Source organism: Zootoca vivipara, chromosome 8 (genome assembly GCF_965207765.1).
Source record: "Zootoca vivipara chromosome 8, rZooViv2.hap1.1, whole genome shotgun sequence".
NCBI classification, from domain to species: domain Eukaryota; kingdom Metazoa; phylum Chordata; class Lepidosauria; order Squamata; family Lacertidae; genus Zootoca; species Zootoca vivipara.
Genome location: NC_142591.1, coordinates 42,010,094 through 42,029,170, shown reverse-complemented (window position 1 = coordinate 42,029,170; position 19,077 = coordinate 42,010,094). Strand labels below are relative to the sequence as shown.

General features: G+C 42.8%; 1 protein-coding gene across 1 annotated transcript in view; it reads left to right on the top strand.

The window, feature by feature from the left end:
• The first annotated feature begins 7,051 nt into the window (after positions 1 to 7,051).
• The window catches only part of EMILIN2 (elastin microfibril interfacer 2), a 33,012-nt gene continuing 20,986 nt past the window's right edge, over positions 7,052 to 19,077 (top strand). The window contains exons 1-2 of the mRNA XM_035125680.3: positions 7,052 to 7,799; positions 12,257 to 12,379. Of these exons, the coding sequence (XP_034981571.3) occupies positions 7,684 to 7,799; positions 12,257 to 12,379 (239 nt within the window). The 5' untranslated portion in view covers positions 7,052 to 7,683. The remainder of the gene's footprint in view (positions 7,800 to 12,256; positions 12,380 to 19,077) is intronic.

The following is a 19,077-nucleotide window of genomic DNA, read 5'->3' as shown; positions in this document are numbered from 1 at the left end:
CTATTTGCCAAAGTAAGTAACTTGAGTATGTTGATTGTTCTAAATTGGCCACTACCTTCCAGAGACTGGGAGATATATGCTAAAACACAGCTTACAAATCTCATCTGGCAGAAGGACCACTATCTCCTGCAGTGATGAAGCAAGGGCCTAGTGCAGGTTGGGGGACCTTTGGCCCTTCTCACCATCCCTGGCCACTGACTGTTATGACCAGGCATCCCCAAACTGCGGCCCTCCAGATGTTTTAGGCCTATAACTCCCATGATCCCTAGCTAAGAGGACCAGTGGTCAGGGATGATGGGAATTGTAGTCCAAAACATCTGGAGGGCCGAAGTTTGGGGATGCCTGGTTATGACTAAAGTGGATGGGAGTCCAATGGCATCTGGAGGACCACAGGTCCCCCACCCTTGGGCCTAGTGGGTTCATTTTAAGAGAACTCTCAAGCATAGAGGATCTGCCAGGCCCTCTGAGGCATAACTGCCCTAGATGCTTCAGCTAACTAAGCCTGAAAAAGTATGAGACTCGGATCACATCCATCCCAAGTCAAGAGTGAAGAGAACAATCCGCAGCCTCTTTGGGGTCTCTCCTGTGAGCTACAGCAGCAGAATAAAGGAGAACTGGAGGGAAGTGGTACACATCCCAGCCATTGAATGCCAGGCAAGGGGGAGAGGGAGATTGTTCAGTGATTCTCTGAGAAGCCTATTCCTGTGTATAAACAACTAAAGAGAAAGGGGAAGGTGGGGAGTTAAATGAAACCCTTAGATGTGCAGAGACAGTCAGGTACTAACCACCCCAATAAAGGAAGATATACTGGGAACAGCAGATCTGTTTACCCATATTTTCAGTGGTGGAGTGTTCTATCCTGTTCCATATCATCTGGAACGGGGGGGGGGATGACCCCTCAAAAGAGTTGGGAATTTTGCTGCACTGCAATTATATTTTTATGATTACTAGTTTGATCTTCATAGATCATAGTTTTCATGCACTATAGTAGTGTCCTAAATTACAGGGTTTGGTGTTTTTAAGTGTGGGAAATACTAACTTTTGGTAAAGCTAGTTGTTAGTGATTCTGTGATCTCTACTAATTCATAGAATCATAGAATCTTAAGAGTTGGAAGGGACCCCAATAGGCAATAGAAGGGACCCCCTGCAATGCATTAAAGCAGTGGTCCTCAACCTTGGGCCTCCAGATGTTTTGAGACTACAATTCCCATCATCCCTGACCACTGGTCCTGCTAGCTAGGGATCATGGGAGTTGTAGGCCAAAAACATCTGGAGGCCCAAGGTTGAGGACCACTGCATTAAAGGATTCCATTAAAGGAATCTGAACCAAGCTGAAGTATCCACATTGACTATAGGGAGTCCCAGATTTTAAATAGTTTAAATATGTACATATGCTTTATACTAGTTGTGCACAACTAGAGCTGAACTGAGGCCTTCATTATCTCCTCTATACCCATTCTGAGGCTATCTGCTATCAGATTATACATGTGAGTTGCAAATAGGCTTAGTGTGTCAATTTGCTTTTCTGGTGCACATGTTGGTAAGTATTTATGCAGAAGCCCAAACACCAGATTTCTGTCTAAAGGAACTAATAATTTAAAAATTGAAAGTAGGAAATGCAATAGAAGGAAATAATTGGGTAAATACATGCTGGTATAGAATCCCAAGAATCCAATATTTTATTTTTTCTGCTACAAATACAAGGCTGAAAATGTGTGTTTAAAAACTATTCAAATCTCAAAAGCCAGAACTTGAGTATGTCTCTAATTGCAGAGATTAGAACTCTAATTGCAGAGATTAGAGTTCCTCCAAGAGTCTGTTCCAAATATGTTTAAACTTTAGCTGGTAAACTGGGTTTAGTAAAGATGACGACTCTGGGGAAAATCACCCACAGAGCAAGTGTTCCTTTAAAAGACTTAAAAATTAATTTACTCGCAATATGCCCATTTGCGCTCTCTGTGAAGATTAGCATTACAAATTGTGATGGGGCTCCCTTTGAGTTCAAAGAACTAGCCTTCTGAAAGTGTTGTCACTCAAGATGCTTTTCCTGCATCAACACAGTGACAACACAGGGCCAGACATTAAAGATATGTGCGTGCTTCATAAATCTTTCAAGATAACATTTGTGAGAGCAGAGGAGCAGTTAGGTAATTTTAGACTCTACTTAACGGTCTTAGGACCTCTTTTGATGATAGTGCTTTACCCACTGCCTTGGGGGACATCTTCATGGGGAAAAGGCCTAAGGAGTAAACCCTACACAAATCCAGAGTGGAGTACCAAGGGTGGTTTGATTGAGTCTTGTGCACCTCCTTCCGGCAACTCCTGCAGCCAAGCTGGTCCCAAATGTATTGCTTTCCTTTGGACCACATCAGTGAGGCCATGAGGAGGCGGGGTTGTTATCCGGGCAGCCCAGGATCTCCATATACACTGCTCCACCTTGTATCCCAGACAGAGCCATAGCAGGTGCTGTAACCTTCCAACAGTGCAGAAGGTTTCCTTACTCTATTTATGCAAGTCTATTTTAGAACATGCTTGTTATCTCTTGCATGCATGTTAGCTGTTCATGCCACCTCTCTCATTAAGACAGCTATTCTGGAGACTGTCAAAGCATTCATTAGGTTTAAAGTATGCCATATTATTAGTACTGCCAGAAACCATTATTTTTGACATCTGGAGAAGCACTCTGGTTTAATTAAGATAATGAATGAGGTGGCATTAGTTAGTCGAGACAATTTATATATGTTCTGGGGAGAAATTATATCTATGTTAACCTTTTTCTCTGCAGGTTTGCTCAAACTATTATCCTGAGCATAGTTTGCAGCTTTAGAGCCAGTGTTGACAGTCTTGCCCTGAATCATATTGAGACCACTGTAAGGCTTCTGTTACTCATTTCTGTGCTCAGATCATTCTTCCAGCATCCTGGGAATGAAGGATTGTGGGGTTTTCCATTTTTGGTACCAAAACTAAGTTCCAAGTTGGACAGATTTTACTGGAAAATGGCTTAAAATGTAGCCAACTGTATAGATTAGACTAAATTAATGTGCTTGCTCTGTATAGAGCTACTACACTGTTGTTACCAGTCATTAAATGCACTGCTTTGCTTTGCAGGCAGTCATGACTGCTTAAACTTGTGTTTAGTGGGATAATACTCAGAGGGAAAACACAGAAACAAAGGACTCCTGAGACTCATGAATTACAGCATCTGAGTAATGAAGTCCATATGATTGCTGTCGGAAGACAGTTTGCCATTTATGGCAGCAATGTATATCCCAGGCTTGTATTCAAGAAGACAATTAAACCAACTCATGTAGCATTCCTACTGCCATGGAATATACTTTTTATTTTAATAGCAACATAGAAATAAGTTTCTTCTTTGGCAATCATTCGTAGCTGAGTAAGATTGTCTTCCATAAACACGGTTTTAACAATTAGTCCGTAAGTGACTGTGGAGGCCAATTCTGGATCCACACGTCCTTTCACAGTGGGGACATTGGTTTCCGGGCGGGAGTTGATCACGGTGTGGATTTGTTAAGCATGCCTTCCTCTTAGCACGTTTCTTCCTTGTGTCCTGAGTTCAAGTGTCTTCAAAGCCCATAACACCTTTGGTAAAGGCTTCTTCTCCAACTGGAGCACTTGCAGATGAGTGTTTCCCAGGTGTCAGTGTTTATACTACATTTTTTTAGATTTGCCTTGAGACAGTCTTTCAACCTCTTTTGTTGGTGCAGCACTTTGGTTTTTTGGCTGTTGAGTGATAGGCCAAGCTTTTCATAAGCTTCTACAAAGATATTTAGGATGGTCTGGAGGTCATCCTCTGAGCGTGTGTACACTATGTTGTCATCAGCATACTGAAGCTCTATGACGGACGTTACGGTAACTTACTCTTTGCTTTCAGCCTGCTCAGATTGAAGAGCTTTCCATCTGTTCGATATACTTTATGATTTCTACTCTGGTGGGGAGTTTCCCTTCGACAAAGTGTAGGATCATGGCAATGAAAATAATGAATAGAGTTGGGGCAATAACACAACATTTCAACCCAACATAGAAATAAGTTTGGCAGTCATATAAATCTGCAAGGCTTAATTGGAGCCAAGTCTCAGCCCCAGCACATATGAAAGAGCATATTAATGTATTTGTGTGGATATCTCCTGCTACAGAGGCCCAGTGTCCTAACATGCCCCCGATCTATCCACCCTTCCTTGAAGCAAAGTATGTACCATCTAGGGATTTCTGGGAACAGGCTCTAGAAAAGTCATATAGTGAACAGATGCAACCTTCCACCTCCCCCCAAATCCAATACGTACCTGGAATAGTTTTGTAGAAAAGGGAGGTCCAACAGATGCAGCTTTTCTTGCCCCTGCAGCACAAGCTGCACCTGTCAAAAATCTACCACAGAGAAAAGAATGGTTACTCTCCTTTTTCAAAAGACGTACCACTGATTCACCCCACCCGAATCTGGGTTTAGGGAGAGTTATATCTATGCTAACACCTCTTCTCCTGTACCGCTCGGTTTTATAAGTTAAAGCACTGCCAACGCAGCCTATACATTTTCCTGTCATTTGTCCAAATGGCAATGCTTGCCAAAATGCATGCATGCATGCCAAAAACCCAAGCCATGCTGCATTTAAATTCATATCCCAAACTGCCCCTATAGGAACCTTTCATGTTGTATCTTCTTCTTCACCACCGACATCACCACCACCACAATAATAATAATAAATGCCCCATCAGGTTTAACAGTAAGACCAAACAGAAAGCCTTTTCATCACATGTGGAAAACATTTAGGCAAAGATCTTGGGAACGCTCCCAGAAAATGGAGCTCCACTTATGTGAGGCAGCCAAGAATGCCTCTCTCTCAGACAGCCTTTGCCATTTGAGCACAGAGCACAGTGCTGTAAACATTTGTTTATTCCAGCTTCTATTTTGCCTCTTCCTTACACTTCAGACTGTTAATCGTTTTTTCAAAGAAGTATTGCAATAAAAAAATAGTATGCCAATAAAAATAGTATGCCCGGCTAAATGTGTATATAAAATGTAGAAATTAAAAAGGCCAACTCAACAAAGCTCATCTTTGACATCTAAGGCTGGGATTTTCTTACTATGCCCAGGAACATATTTTCTGCCCTACATCTGAAGGAGGTTTCTGGGGAACTTGTTCATAACTTTGTGTCAATTTAGTCAGTTGTATCAAATATATTATCCTACGTTTATTCTTGGATTCTCCATGGGCAGGGGGTTCTACAATTGAGCAGCAGCTACCAAGAACACTAAGGGTGCAGCAGACATCCTCTTTTGTGACAGGACTTTCCGCTTTCTCTCCTCCTCCCGTCCCCCCAAACACCTCCCCCAAAATCTGTTCTTATGGATTGGGGGACTCTCTCAAGCAGATTGGTGGACCTGAAGTGGCGGGAGGGGAGGGGGAAAGCCCTGTTGCAACCACTGGCACAACATTGGATATTGCCCCAAATGTCCACATTAGTAATGCAAAATTATTTTATTTGCTAACTTTTACTAGTATAAAAATAACTGGCCTAGTCATGGTACGAAGTTGGGATTTCCTTTTGCAATCCCTGAAATAAAGACAAGCACAGTTTTGGGAAATTGTGTTGTTTTTTCCCCCTCACTTATGTCCCTAAAGGGTGGAGAATGAAGCTTAGCCAGCAGCTGGCTTATTTTATGTTTTGTTACTTCATTAAAAGGAAGCAATTGACAGTTCGCCAGTTAATCTCATTCTCTGGTTATACAAACACATTTGCCATCTAAGGCGAGGGGGGAAACTTGGTGGCAGAATCAAAATATGTTTTCGAGGTAATTTTTAGCACAGCTGAAACAGATGTAACTTGATGTGATATTAGATCAAGCCAAATATTTTCTATATAAAGACATGTCAGTGTTTCCTGTTATTTTGATTAAGTCACTGTTAATACTTGGCACTTAGTCATTCAGATTAGAACATAGCAACGACCTCAGTAAATGCATTATTTTCTCTTGTTGCTTTGCGGTAATGGAGAGATATATGATTAATTTACTAGTCTTCAGGGATGGCAAATAGTTTTATTTCCTTTCAGGGTGTATATGCATCAGTCATAGTCCATGGCAGCCTTGTCTAACCCCATGACCTCCAATTCCCATCAGGTCCCAACCAACTTGCTTATCACAGGCCTGCTGGCTGAGGCCGATAGAAATCAGAGACTAGAACATCTTGAGGGCATCAAGATGGGGAAGGCTATGGCTCTTTGGGGATTAGACTAGATGCTGTTGTCTTTTCTCACCAGGAAGAAGTCTTGAAGCATCCAGCAACTGATATTAAGTGCAATATACTTGCAGGTGTAAATCAGAACCCAGCAGAGTATTTAAAATATGTTTCTAACACTATAAATTAGAATGAACATGCTGTTGTTGTTTTTATAAAGCAACTCTGGACCCCTGTTAGAACAGTATCACTCTAGAAAAGTTATTAAATAGTTCAGTACTGTAGTTAGAAGCATTGGCAGTCTATCGCAGGCATGGCCAAACCTGGCCCTCCAGACATCTGAAGCTTTTTAATGTTTGACCGACTATTGTACAGTATTTTAATATTTGGTTGGAAACCGCCCAGAGTGGCTGGGGAAATCCAGCCAGATGGGCGGGGTATAAATAAATTACTACTACTACTACTACTACTACTACTACTCTGGATGATTTGGGACTACAATTCCCATCATCCCCGACCACTGGTCCTGTTAGCTAGGGATGATGGGAGCTGTAGTCCCAAAACATCTGGAGGGCCAAGTTTGGCCATGCCTGGTCTATAGCTGCCAAGTGGTCAGGAAGATTTTAGTCCCCAACAGGTGCACTGTGTGGTATGATAATGACCCGTGTAGGTGTAGCACGGCTGCCTGCACCCCCTCTGTGACGGCTAATCGGCTCCCTTGGCCTAAGTAAGCAGCCTTCCTTTATTAAGCCCTTTTGGGGGGGGGGGTGAACGCTTGCTGAGTTGCGTAAGATTGTTCTTGGAAAAGAAGGCGGCTCCGCCGAATGGAAAGAAAAGCGGGGAGAGAAGGAGCAGTGGCCGCCAGAGGAGAGTCCTCTGTCTGTAGCTCACAATGGCGCACGTGCCTTTCTCTCGGAGGTCACGCAGGGCAGATGGGGGGGGGGAGAGGAGCCCTCGAGGAGGGGAGGGGGTGAGCGCGCGAGTCTGTCGAGCGTCCGAGAACACCCGCGTGCAGCGGGAAGCGCCTCGCCGCGAGCCTGGTTCCTTAGTCGTCTATTCCATCCCCGCTGCCCCGAAGTGAGTGGTTGCGCCCACCGCGTCCAGGGCAAGAGCGAGGAAAAGAGGAAGGGGGCTGCCGCCCGCGCGCTGTTTGGCCAGGGGAGATGTTTGTGAGGCGAGGAGGCGGCTAAGTCATCCTTCGGCTCAGGGTGTGCGACTCGGAGGGCGGAAACTTGGGAAGAACTAAGCATGCGGGGCGGGGAGCGGGGGGTTGAGGAGTCTTGCGTCAGTGAAGGAGCTGAGGTGGAGAAGCGAAGCGAGAAGCGAGAAGCGGAGTTCGCGGCAGAGCCGAAGAGAGGCGACGTAATAAGGAGATAAATAGGCAAGGAAGGGGGAAAGTCCCAGGAGAGAGAAGTAGTCTTCAGGACAGGTTGAGCTGCGGGACGTCTCTCCTCGTGCCCTGCGAGCCCCGAGCGCGCCAGTTGTGGCGGGCATGGAGCTGCTCCCGAAGCCCCTCAGGTGGACTGTGCTGATTCTTCTGTCTCTGTCCGGCTGCCTCGGCCAGACCGCGCAGCACTTGCGCCCCAATCGACCGGGCGTCAGGAACAAGTAAGTGCCCGCCTCGGCCTCTCTCCGCGCCAACTTGGGCTCCCCTCGAATTCCACTCTCCTCGGGCCCTTGCCGAAACGCCACCCGGCCGCGGGAAAAGTGAGCCGCAGGGCCGAGAGGAGCCCGATAGCGGCAAACTGCCTGCAGATGGGCAAGTTGGAGAAGTGGGACGGCTGCGTTGTCGGTGAATAGGGAATTGGTGGCGGTCTGGCGTGTCCAGGGAATCCCCTCACCTTTGCGGCTGCGAAGCTCTGATGAGAGTTTAGGTTGAGTTCCCAGCACATGGTCACCAGTCCCAGCAGAGAACAGAATTGGATGTTACACAGCCTGGGTGGGGTGGGTGTAATCTATATTACTTGAGATGGTTGGAGCTCTTTCTGCAGTGCTTGATATGTGGCCAGTGTTAGAAACTCAGAAATATAAGCTAGGTGCCAAATGGCTCCTTAAACCAAGGTTAAAGGTAAAGGTAAAGGGACCCCTGACCATTAGGTCCAGTCATGACCGACTCTGGGGTTGCGCGCTCATCTCGCATTATTGGCCGAGGGAGCCGGCGTATAGCTTCCAGGTTATGTGGCTAGCATGACAAAGCCGCTTCTGGCAAACCAGAGCAGCACATGGAAACGCCATCTACCTTCCCGCTCTAGCGGTTCCTATTTATCTACTTGCATTTTGATGTGCTTTCGAACTGCTAGGTTGGCAGGAGCTGGGACCAAGCAACAGGAGCTCACTCTGTCACAGGGATTTGAACCGCCGACCTTCTGATCAGCAAGCCCTAGGCTCTGTGGTTTAACCACAGTGCCACCTGGGTCCCTCAACCAAGGTTACAGTTGCCAAAACGGAATGTCTACGGTACTTGTCATTTTTGGGCAAGAAGACGGCTCTAAAGTCTTATTTTTCAAATGATGGACTGACTGGTGAATGATTATCAGTTAAACACCTGGCTAGTTCAGATGACAACCTTCAGCTAGCTTAACAACTCTGAGAACTTAAAGAAAAGTCAATTTATCCAGAGACAGTTCACACATTAATTGGTCTATTCCAATCTCTTTTTCTTAATGGTGACACAGACCATAATGTAAGAGTGTTCTTCACAACTGAGAGCAGGGCAGTAGGGTGGGGTAAGCTACAACAATTGGTCCTGCACAGGCTGTGCAAAAAAAGCATTTTGGTTCCCAAAATTCATTTTGATTGTGCAGATAATATATAATTGAGATAATTCTACAGGATGTGTTATTAGTGTGTGAAAACAGTCAAGATCCAATGATCCCTAGGCATGCACCTCCAGATGGTGGAGATGTCATTGGCCATCCTGGTGCCCAGGCATCTTCACTTGGTTGCAAGTGGCCGACAGGTACAAGATGCACCTGTTGCCTGGCTGCTTTTGAACACTGTGTCTCTATTACTATTTCTTTTGAAGATTCATAGCTTGCCTTGGATCATGATCTTCAAGGCTTCTTACCACTAGTTGCAGTTATTTAAACAGAAAACACTTCACATTGACAACCTCACAACCATGCACTTACAACTTAGCAGACCTTAGTTTTCCAGCTGATAGTTAGGGCCAGACTCTGAAGTTAATTATCTTCTTGTAGGCAGTGGACTGTTTAGCTCTGAGGTCAGCAACTTTTTTCAGCCATGGGCCGGTCCACCATCCCTCAGACCATGTGGTGGGCCAGACTATATTTTTTTTGGGGGGGTGTGTGAATGAATTCCTATGCCCCACAAATAACCCAGAGATGCATTTTAAATAAAAAGGCACATTCTACTCATGTAAAAACATGCTGATTCCCAGACCGTCCGCAGGCCGGATTGAGAAGGCAATTGGGCTGCATCCGGCCTCCAGGCTTTAGGTTGCCTACCCTTGTTTTAGATAGGAATATTGTTAGCCCTGCTGCATTTAGGCATCCTTTGGGGTTTCCAGCCCATATTACTGCCATGTGGGCCCTACAGATTAAACCCAGAATGTGCTTCTCTTCAGTTCAGCCAGGGCAATTTGCAATTGGATCCGATAGCAATTTCTAGCGGGAGTGGGTGGGAGGAAACTAAGTTCCCACAGTTGCTCCTTCTTTGGCCAACTGATGGGCAAGCCCTTGTTGTGATGTTCTTCCTGGGAGGCTGTTGTGGACCAGAGGAGGGCACTTTCCCAATGTCACTATTAAATGAAGATGCAACTGCAAGCTCACTCAGATTCTTTACATGGAATTGGGGAGGGGAAATATTCTCCTTTGCCTCAGGCAGCAAATGTATTGGACCAGCTCTGTTGACAAAATATGTAGGTAAGACATTTCTCAAAGGCTGTGTCTGCATGTGCCTTATTTGATAGGCTAGTTGAGCACTGGCTGACATAACAATACACACAACCTGCGTATGTTGGGCATGGACAAGTTGAGCACAGACTAGATACTGAAGGATAAACAGCTGGGGGGGGGTTCAGGCTCCATAGTTCAGTGATCAGGTCTACTTATGCCACACCAATTCTGTTTTTGGTGCCTACTTGTGACCCCTTTTTGTGACTAGTAACAGCGGAAAGATATTTAGTAATTGTCTCTTCCACCCATATAGCACTTAATCATATTGTTAAATGAAGCTCCTCAATTCTCAAGCAGTGAGTAGTTTAGGGGGTATCAAGGAAGAGTTTAGTTTCTTCAAGATAGAAAAAGCACTGGAGAGTTATGCTGGAGAAATCCTTCATCTGATTTCTGGACCACTTCAGCTTGGAATCCCTACTGTATTTCCCCTGCCCCCATCTAGTCTATCTAAACCTAAAACTCTCTCTCCAAACCCACAGTGCCAACTCCTCTGCACACATGTATCTGAATTAGAACTGGACACAGACTTCATCCTAACCATTAGCTCCTTTTGAAGAAATATCAATTGAAAATCACTGTTAGCAAGCAGTCCCCCAAACAGCATTCACCTTAAAAGGTGATCTAGTCCCCCTAAAAGCTCTAGAGAGCCTACAGCTCATCCTTGAAAAGATGATAAAGGGACATAAATTGAAAACATTCAAGATGATTCATAGTTACTCATTCCCATATTTACAAATGCATTTCTTTCTCCAGTATAACCATCACCGGTAAATTATTCACTCTCTAAACAGCATTATTCCTTTCCAGAATACAGACTGTATTCACAATTTACAGAACAAAGAGACTTACCAGCAAAGTTATATTCCCAGGTTTTTAAATACTTTCTGGTTCCATTACGGTATATTGTTTACAAAGAACAAAACAAAATCACCCTCATTTTACCCTCTACACAAAACTATAGACTCAGGCTTCTCTTCATGCTTCCATAAAGACAAGGCAGCTTGTTTCTTCTTCTTTTCAAGCATGGTATAATTTCCTTAAATATAACTGAATCTCACTAAGTCCTCAATATTTATCCTATTTTTTTAATGATGCCTGGGGTTTCACTAACACCGGTAAAGCAAGGATGAACTAATGTGCCTTAGAACCAGGAAGTAAAACTGCAAGTGTAAAGCAAGCATTAATGCAGCTCCCTTACAAACAAGTCTCTAAAACAAGTTTGGATTTCCCTCCAGCTTCCATTTAGACTCTTATCAACTGCTTATGCACATGCTACTTACAGCATACTCTCCATCTTCAAATCCCAATTGCCAACTGCATATGACTTTGCAAAAACTATGAAGTCAGACCACACCCTGCAGATAACTTGCTCATTCAGGAAAAAATATATCCTAACCTTTAAATTCCCTCTGTGGACAGCTGATCACCCATCATAAGCAATCTGTTTAGCAACAAAGGGTTGGTCAGCCAAGTGTTTTACTACCAAAGAGATGGAAAAGACCAAAGGTCATAGAACATGGTTGATTCCTTACCATCAAAAGTTATCCACCCCAGATTCAGTATTCTGTGGCTTCAGATTAATGTTGAGCAGCCAGTACCACATTTGTGCCCTAACATCAAGCACCAGTTGTTCTCCTAACTGCTTCATAATAAAAGATATTGCTGGGCTGGGATGTGTATTTGGTCATTTAAAGTATCTGCATTTGTTCATATAGGAAGAACAGCAGAAAGAAGAGTGTACTACCACACCCTAGGTTCAAACACAATCCTTGTCAGTTTGATATGCTTTTATCCTTCCATTTCAGCCTCTGTTCTGTAATCACCAGATATATTTAGTGACAATATAAGTTTTAACGTGGTGCATTCTATTCTTTTAAAGTAAGCCAGGTATTTTTGAATACTCAAGTTCCACAGTAGCATTCAAGAGACTACTTTTGTTACATCTCCTTACAGCTTTGAAATTGGCTATACATCCTGTAAATGTATTAGGCTAAAAAAGATGATTTCAAGTCTGTCTTGTCTGTCTCTTGAATGGAATCTTTGTGGTTATATATTTGACCCAGAGAAATGGCTAATAACTTTCACTGTTTGGTGGCTTAACAGTGTGTCTGTCCTGTTCTTGTCTCCCTCTCTTCTTCTCCCCTGCAGGAACTGGTGTGCCTACATTGTGAACAAGAATGTGACCTGCTCTGTGCTGGATGGCACAGAGAGTTTTGTTCAAGTTCAGTACTCATGTGCCTGGAACCAGATCCCCTGCCCACATGCTCCTGTGTAAGTAACAAAGGAAGACAAGGAGGAGACTGAGTGGGTGGGGAAGTATTTGGTCATCTTTCCAGCAGAGAGGTATTCCCATATGTAGGCAGAAAAATCAACTTAGTACGGCTGTGGAATTCTTCATGTTTCACCATGTGGTTACTTCAGGAGGATGTGCCCCATTTTCTATCATATGATTTCTAAGCCGTAGTATAAGCTGAACAGAGCTTGCTCTTTTTATTGCAAACATGAGGCAGCTGCAACTAATTAGAGCCATGTTGACTCTTCTGTCAACAGATAATACAACAAGTCACCGTACATTATTCAGACAAAAGAAGGAAATTGCAAAAACATTACCCTAGCATAACTACTTTGGGGTTGGCATCAGTTAAGAATTATTATTTTTTTAAACTCTGATTAAAGTTGAAGCAATTAGTACCTCAATTTTTGTGGCAGCTCTGTGAACACCTGCTGCTGAGTACAATTACATTCCTTGGCCTACAATCACCTGCAGGCTCTAGTCATGCAGAGCAGTCATAAACTTTGCTGTAAATCAGTGCAGGTCCTCTTCTTTGAAATGCCTGGGTGGAAGCCAAAATGTTCCAGTAATTTTGAGCCTGTAATTTTTTGCAGTGTGTGCTGCCCTGTGATCCACATGGACAAAGGGAATATAAATAAGGGCTATAATGTTGGTGAACAGAATATACAGCCATTGAAGTGGCTATTTGAATAGGCCGTCTCAGCCAGCCAGCCAGCCAGACAACTTTAGGAGATGTTGCCAGGTGCGCAAAAATGTATTCCATCACCTGCTCTCAGAATGGTGACGATTTGAAGGTCACCATTTTACTCCCTCAAAATCTGAGAAAACCTAGCAATTCAGGTGTTCAAAGCCATGTCTCTGTGTTGCTTGATGGTCTAGAATGCTTACACTCAAGCTACAAGCTTCTGGGCTATATAGTTTATTTTCTAAGGGAGGAGGACTGGGAGAAGAGCATATGGAAATCGTCCAGAATAGTGAGTACACTATTTGTGAAACTACCCTAGAATAAGTTGTAAAGAATTGAAAATATTGTCTCGTGTTAAATGGAAAACAGGTGCCTTGAAAATCTTGTTATTTTTGCCAAAGTATGTATGTCTGCATCTGGTAGAATGCTGTGAGTTTTCCGGCCCTCCAACCCCCGGCAAATTTGCAGTAACTATTTCTTCAAAATCGTGAAAAGGGGCATATGATTAGTCACCTCCTCGGGTGTGTCAATTATGGCTTTACATTCTGATAGTAGTCAAAGACACCCTAACAAGTTATGTAGTACAATCCTATACAAGTCAACTTGTAAGTAAATCCTGCTGTGTGCATTGGGGCATTTGTTTAGAGCTGTAACTATTGATCAGAGTTTATGTTTTGTGTGCTTGAATTTTGCAACACAAATGCTTTTGGCAAGAAAGTAGCTTGCCTTTGCCAAAAAAGAAGCTTACATTCAACTAAACATTGACAACATCAGCTTAATTAGAGGAAGCTGTGGTGAGATGTTCTCTGCGTAATGTTCCCTGTTCATTCTTTTCATAGTACAGTATCTTAACTTAATTGACCACTTTATAATACTTTAAAGAGAGAAAGAGGAAGATTGGATTGGATTGGGCTGACTGATGAGAGGTTCAGTCTCTCTTTCTATGCACCCATTGGGAGTAGTTCCACTTAACACAGTAGGACTTACTTACAAATAAGTATGTGTATGTTTGCATTGTGAATTAATAGAACAGCTAAGGTGGCCTGAGCAGGTACTTTCACTGGTCTGAGAGAGACCAGCATGGTGGGTACAGCTACGGCAAAAACGTCCCTCCCATTTCTTTGTAAGCAGAACCACCATGTGGTTGATAGGGCTGCCTACCAGGTTAATCCTACTAGGAAGGCTCTCTCTCTATTGTTATGAGGCCTAACAAGAAGTCTCAGTAGTGGCCTATTAGGACTGTCTTGAATGGCATGCTCAGAGCTGTTTCTGGAAGCCACGCCTCAAAGCCCATTCTTTGTAGCCAGCCAGGAGAAGGGTGTGGTGGCTAGTTTGAGCAGCCTGTGTTTTTAAATGAATATTCATCAAGAGAGAGCAATAGTGGACAGAGTGAGTATCTTTTTATAATATTGATTTTTAAATCGTTTTTGTGAATGGGCAAGGAGAAATGGTTGGTGGCTTCTATGTGTGTTGTAACTTTCAACACTTGTGTATTATTGGAACTAATGTTTGTACATAGGCTTGAGATGTATGGATATTTGGTATTCCTGTTTTTCTTTAGGTTTTAAAAAACACTGTGCTGCTTGGTTGGCTACTATGAGAATAGGATGCTGGACTAGATGGGCCTTTGGCCTGATCCAGTTGCTGATCTTGAACTACTGTGGTGATTATATACCATGGTGGATATGTGTGTTATATTATTAAATACAAACAAAGGTTTGGTGAGACTGATGCACTCTGTGCATGCTCATTCTATTTATTTGAGGCATATAGTTCCTAATCATGTCTCCTCTGCTCAAGTCTGTGAAAGGAAGCTGTGGTTTGTGAGGAGCAGTTGGTGGTGCCCTTAATCTGCACCACATTTTAATTGGATAGTATATTGACTGTACATTTTCCTTCTCAGTAAGCTAGTTGGCAAGAGCCTTCTTGTCTATACTGTACCTTTGAAAAACAAGCACACCAGTGGCTCTGAAGACTTAAGTTTACAATCCTCCTCTCTGTCACTGGCTGTTTGGGTTCAGTACTCTCATATTCTTTTAATCAAAGTGGCAGTCAACTAGTTTATAGGGGTCAACTATTTGTAAAATTGCAATGCATAGGTTCCACAGTAGCTTTGCATGAGGAGGATGGGGAGAAAATCAGAAGAACTTGGACACACCCCTGGGACCACTCATTCACCACACCCCTGAGACTTTCTAGCAGCCCTACTATGTATAGTGGGCACCAGCTGCTGCTGGGTAGAGGTAATACGCAGAGCCTTAACCTGTATAAGGATGTTCATCAATGCATGCATTGTATGGGCTTAAATGTCTTGAGATAAAAATGGCTTGGGCAGAATAAATGCAGAAATCTGTCCTAAGCTGAAAACTTGCATCATACGTAGACAATACTTTTAAGTACAGTGGTACCTCGGTTTAAGTACACAATTGGTTCCGGAAGTCTGTACTTAACCTGAAGCGAACTTTCCCATTGAAAGTAATGGAAAGTGGATTAATCCGTTCCAGACGGTCCACAGAGTACTTAACCTGAAGCGTACTTAACCTGAAGCGAACTTTCCCATTGAAAGTAATGGAAAGTGGATCAATCCGTTCCAGACGGGTCTGCGGAGTACTTAAACTGAAAGTACTCAAACCGAAGCGTACCTAAACCAAGGTATGACTGTATAGACAACCATTGCACGTGGGTTACATTCTGGACCCCCGCATACGTAAAGCATTCTGCCCCATTCCCATTCCACTCTTTTAGTAATGTTTTCAGGTCACTTCTGGATTCATCGCAGTGTGTATGTGTGCATTTCCATCGGTTGCTGCCAGCCTAAAATTTGTTCCAATAAATTAAGAGTAAAAATTGGTTTTGGATGTCTTAAAAATATTTACAAAAGGAGCACTGCTGTAACATACTGTAGTCAGGAATGACTCCTGGATGTGCCCAGGGAAAGGTTTGTGCCCATCTTGCTGACCTCATAGAGAATGCTGCAGAGGGACAGTGTATTGGAAACAAAAAGAAGTTATCAGTGATCTTTAGTATTTTGGCATGTTTGATAGTCTCAGTTTGCTGGATGAGATGAACTTTTCTGGCCATGTGTCATTGACCTAAAATTGCCCGTTTTTGTCTGTAAACAGTGAACAATAGACTCTTTCTTATCTATGGATTTATTTCATACAACATTCATAACTTACTGCATAATTTCAGAAAAACTCAGTACGAATGTTTGAGCTTTGATAATACTTGATGGAGTTTTAAACAAGGTCTTTGTTGTATTAATTCCTAGACAAATGCACAAATAATGTTATAAAACTCTATATTTCATAATGCAATGTAGTGTACCTCCAGGTGAATAGAAACAGCATATTTCCAGTGCTGCGGAGCATAAAGCACATATTCTCATAGTCCAGAACCTATCAAACTTTTTCTGACTTCTGGTAACATTTTGTGGCTCCTGCTAGGGTATTGACATGGGAAATAATATGAAATACAGTCGTACCTTGGATCCTGAATGCCTTGCAAGTCAAACGTTTTGGCTCCCGAACGCCACAAACCTGGAAGTGAGTGTTCTGGTTTGTGAATGTTCTTTGGATGATGAGAACTGTAGTCCATAACACCTAGAAGGCACCATGTTGGCCAACCATGAGAGAAAGGTTTTTTCTCCAAGGATGTGGTGTTCTATTAGGGGAGAAACTACTGGTTATCTAAAAGTTGCATGAACTATGTTCTCACAGCAGAGGTTGCTTTAACTTTACTTTTGTATATACAGTGGTGCCTCAACTTACAAATTTAATCCATTCTGAAGGCACCTTTGTAGGTCGAAAAATTCGTAAGTCGAAAAGCGCCATTGGAAGTGCGATTTCCCATAGGAATGCATTGGAAATGGAAAAATTCATAAGTTGAAGCAACCCCATCTAAAAATTCGTAAGTAAAAAAAACTCTATCTAAAACTGCTGCGGTTTCCGTTCGGATGTCGAGAAATTCGTAAGTGTGCGGCCATTTGCCCCATTGTAAGTCGAAAAATTTGGTTGTCGAGTCGTTCGTAAGTCGAGGTACCACTGTAGCTGTACATGTAGCTGATTATTCTTTATGGCAGTGGTTCTTTAAAAAAATGTTATTTTATGACATACTCTAATACAGTGTTTCTCAACCAGTGTGCCTCCAGATGTTTTGGGACTACAACTCCCATCATTCCTGACCACTGGTCTTGCTAGCTAGGGATGATGGGAGTTGTAGTCCCAAAACATCTGGAGGCACACTGGTTGAGAAACACTGCTCTAAGGTTTTGCTTATTCTTTGTGGACCATTATGTATTGTTCCCATACATAATGCATTTTGCCCAGCTGGCTGATTAATTCTTAGAAATATTATGTGAAATTCAACTGTAAATGGATATGCCCTGTACTTCTTATGCAGAATAGTTTATTCGCTTTTTCTAAGCGAAGGACTACACTAATGCAGGAGAAATAAAGCAATAATAAAGCCATCTACTAAATTCATCATAAAACTGCAAGTGATTCACAAGAAATGAACCACCTTACCATGGTTGCCATTTTCCTGGAATAATAGTTCCCCTAGAACAGGCATCCCCAAACTTCGGCCCTCCAGATGTTTTAGACTACAATTCCCATCATCCCTGACCACTGGTCCTGTTAGCTAGGGATCATGGGAGTTGTAGGCCAAAACATCTGGAGGGCCGCAGTTTGGGGATGCCTGCCCTAGAACTTTATTTAGACCTAGAGGGAACTATGTGCCCTCTATAGAGGACAGGCCTTTAAACCCCACAAGGATGGAGAACAGGCGCCTTGAAGTTGGTCATCAACAGTTAGCACCTGAACAGGCATACAGGTTACTTGGTCAGAGTCTTCCCCCCTATGGCCACATGCACTGTATATCTATTTAAATTATTGCAATTATTTTTAAATTTGCATCTGTGCATATAAATTAGCATATGCACATTTTATGCAAATTTGTATCGTCTGTTGGCCTCCTTTTTGTTGATCTGTAAATGGCCATGCTATTAGAAATGTCTCCTTGTTAAAAAAAAGATTATTTTATTTTCATGTGAATCAACCTGCAGAGTCGTTTTGAAAAGTCTTGACCAGTGACCCACCATCTCTGGATGTAATGCATTTTCCAGACCTTCCTTCCTGCAGCACATTCATGACTCACTTGTCAGGTTTTCCCATTCTTATTGTGTTAAACTAAGCCCCTTCAAAAAAAGGGAAACTATTGCCAGAAAACTATTTTGATGACAGGGTTAATCCAGTAAATGGATTTCTAATTAACAGGGAAGATGGAGGAGAGGAACATGTGGAATAAAGGTGCTTTGGAAGGTTAAAGGCAAGAAGTGTACTTTGAAAATGGCAACACTGTGTGGCAAGGTAGAAAGGCCAATAGCCTGCCTAAAGTTTTCTGTTTGTTTCTATGTGGGTATCTATCTCTATTACCAGCCTATGCTATGATATATACAAAGGTGCAGGGAGTGAGGGAAGAAGTCCTCTAAGAATACAAATGCAGGTAAGCACTACTTTCTTGGTTTGCATTTTTAGGACTCGGAGGTAGTCATGTATCACAGTTCTCCATCTTTCTGATAGTATGCATTACTATAATAGAAGAATGAAGATTTGTGTTCATGCTAGCAACAGACATGCTGAACAAGTCAATTTAGGTTTGAACCCAACAAATTGCCATCAGTTGATTTCAGTAGGACTTTGTATGTGTTCTTGATTTCAGGAAGGCAGCTTCAATTCTTATTTTCCAATAAATGAAAATGCAGGTGGTAGTTATTATGAGTTCAAGCACTTCTGCGAACTAATTAATTCATTGATGTTTGTGAAACATTTAGGAAAGCATTGGAAATCCCCAACTGACTTCAAAGGCAAATTTTGTTTCTTTTCTGTAGCAAGATTTAGGAAGCAACCTTAGGAAATCTGAGCATTTTAGATGGTGCAGTATTTGGGTTTGTGAGTGTTAGCTTCTTGTGCTGCATAGCTAATAACAGAG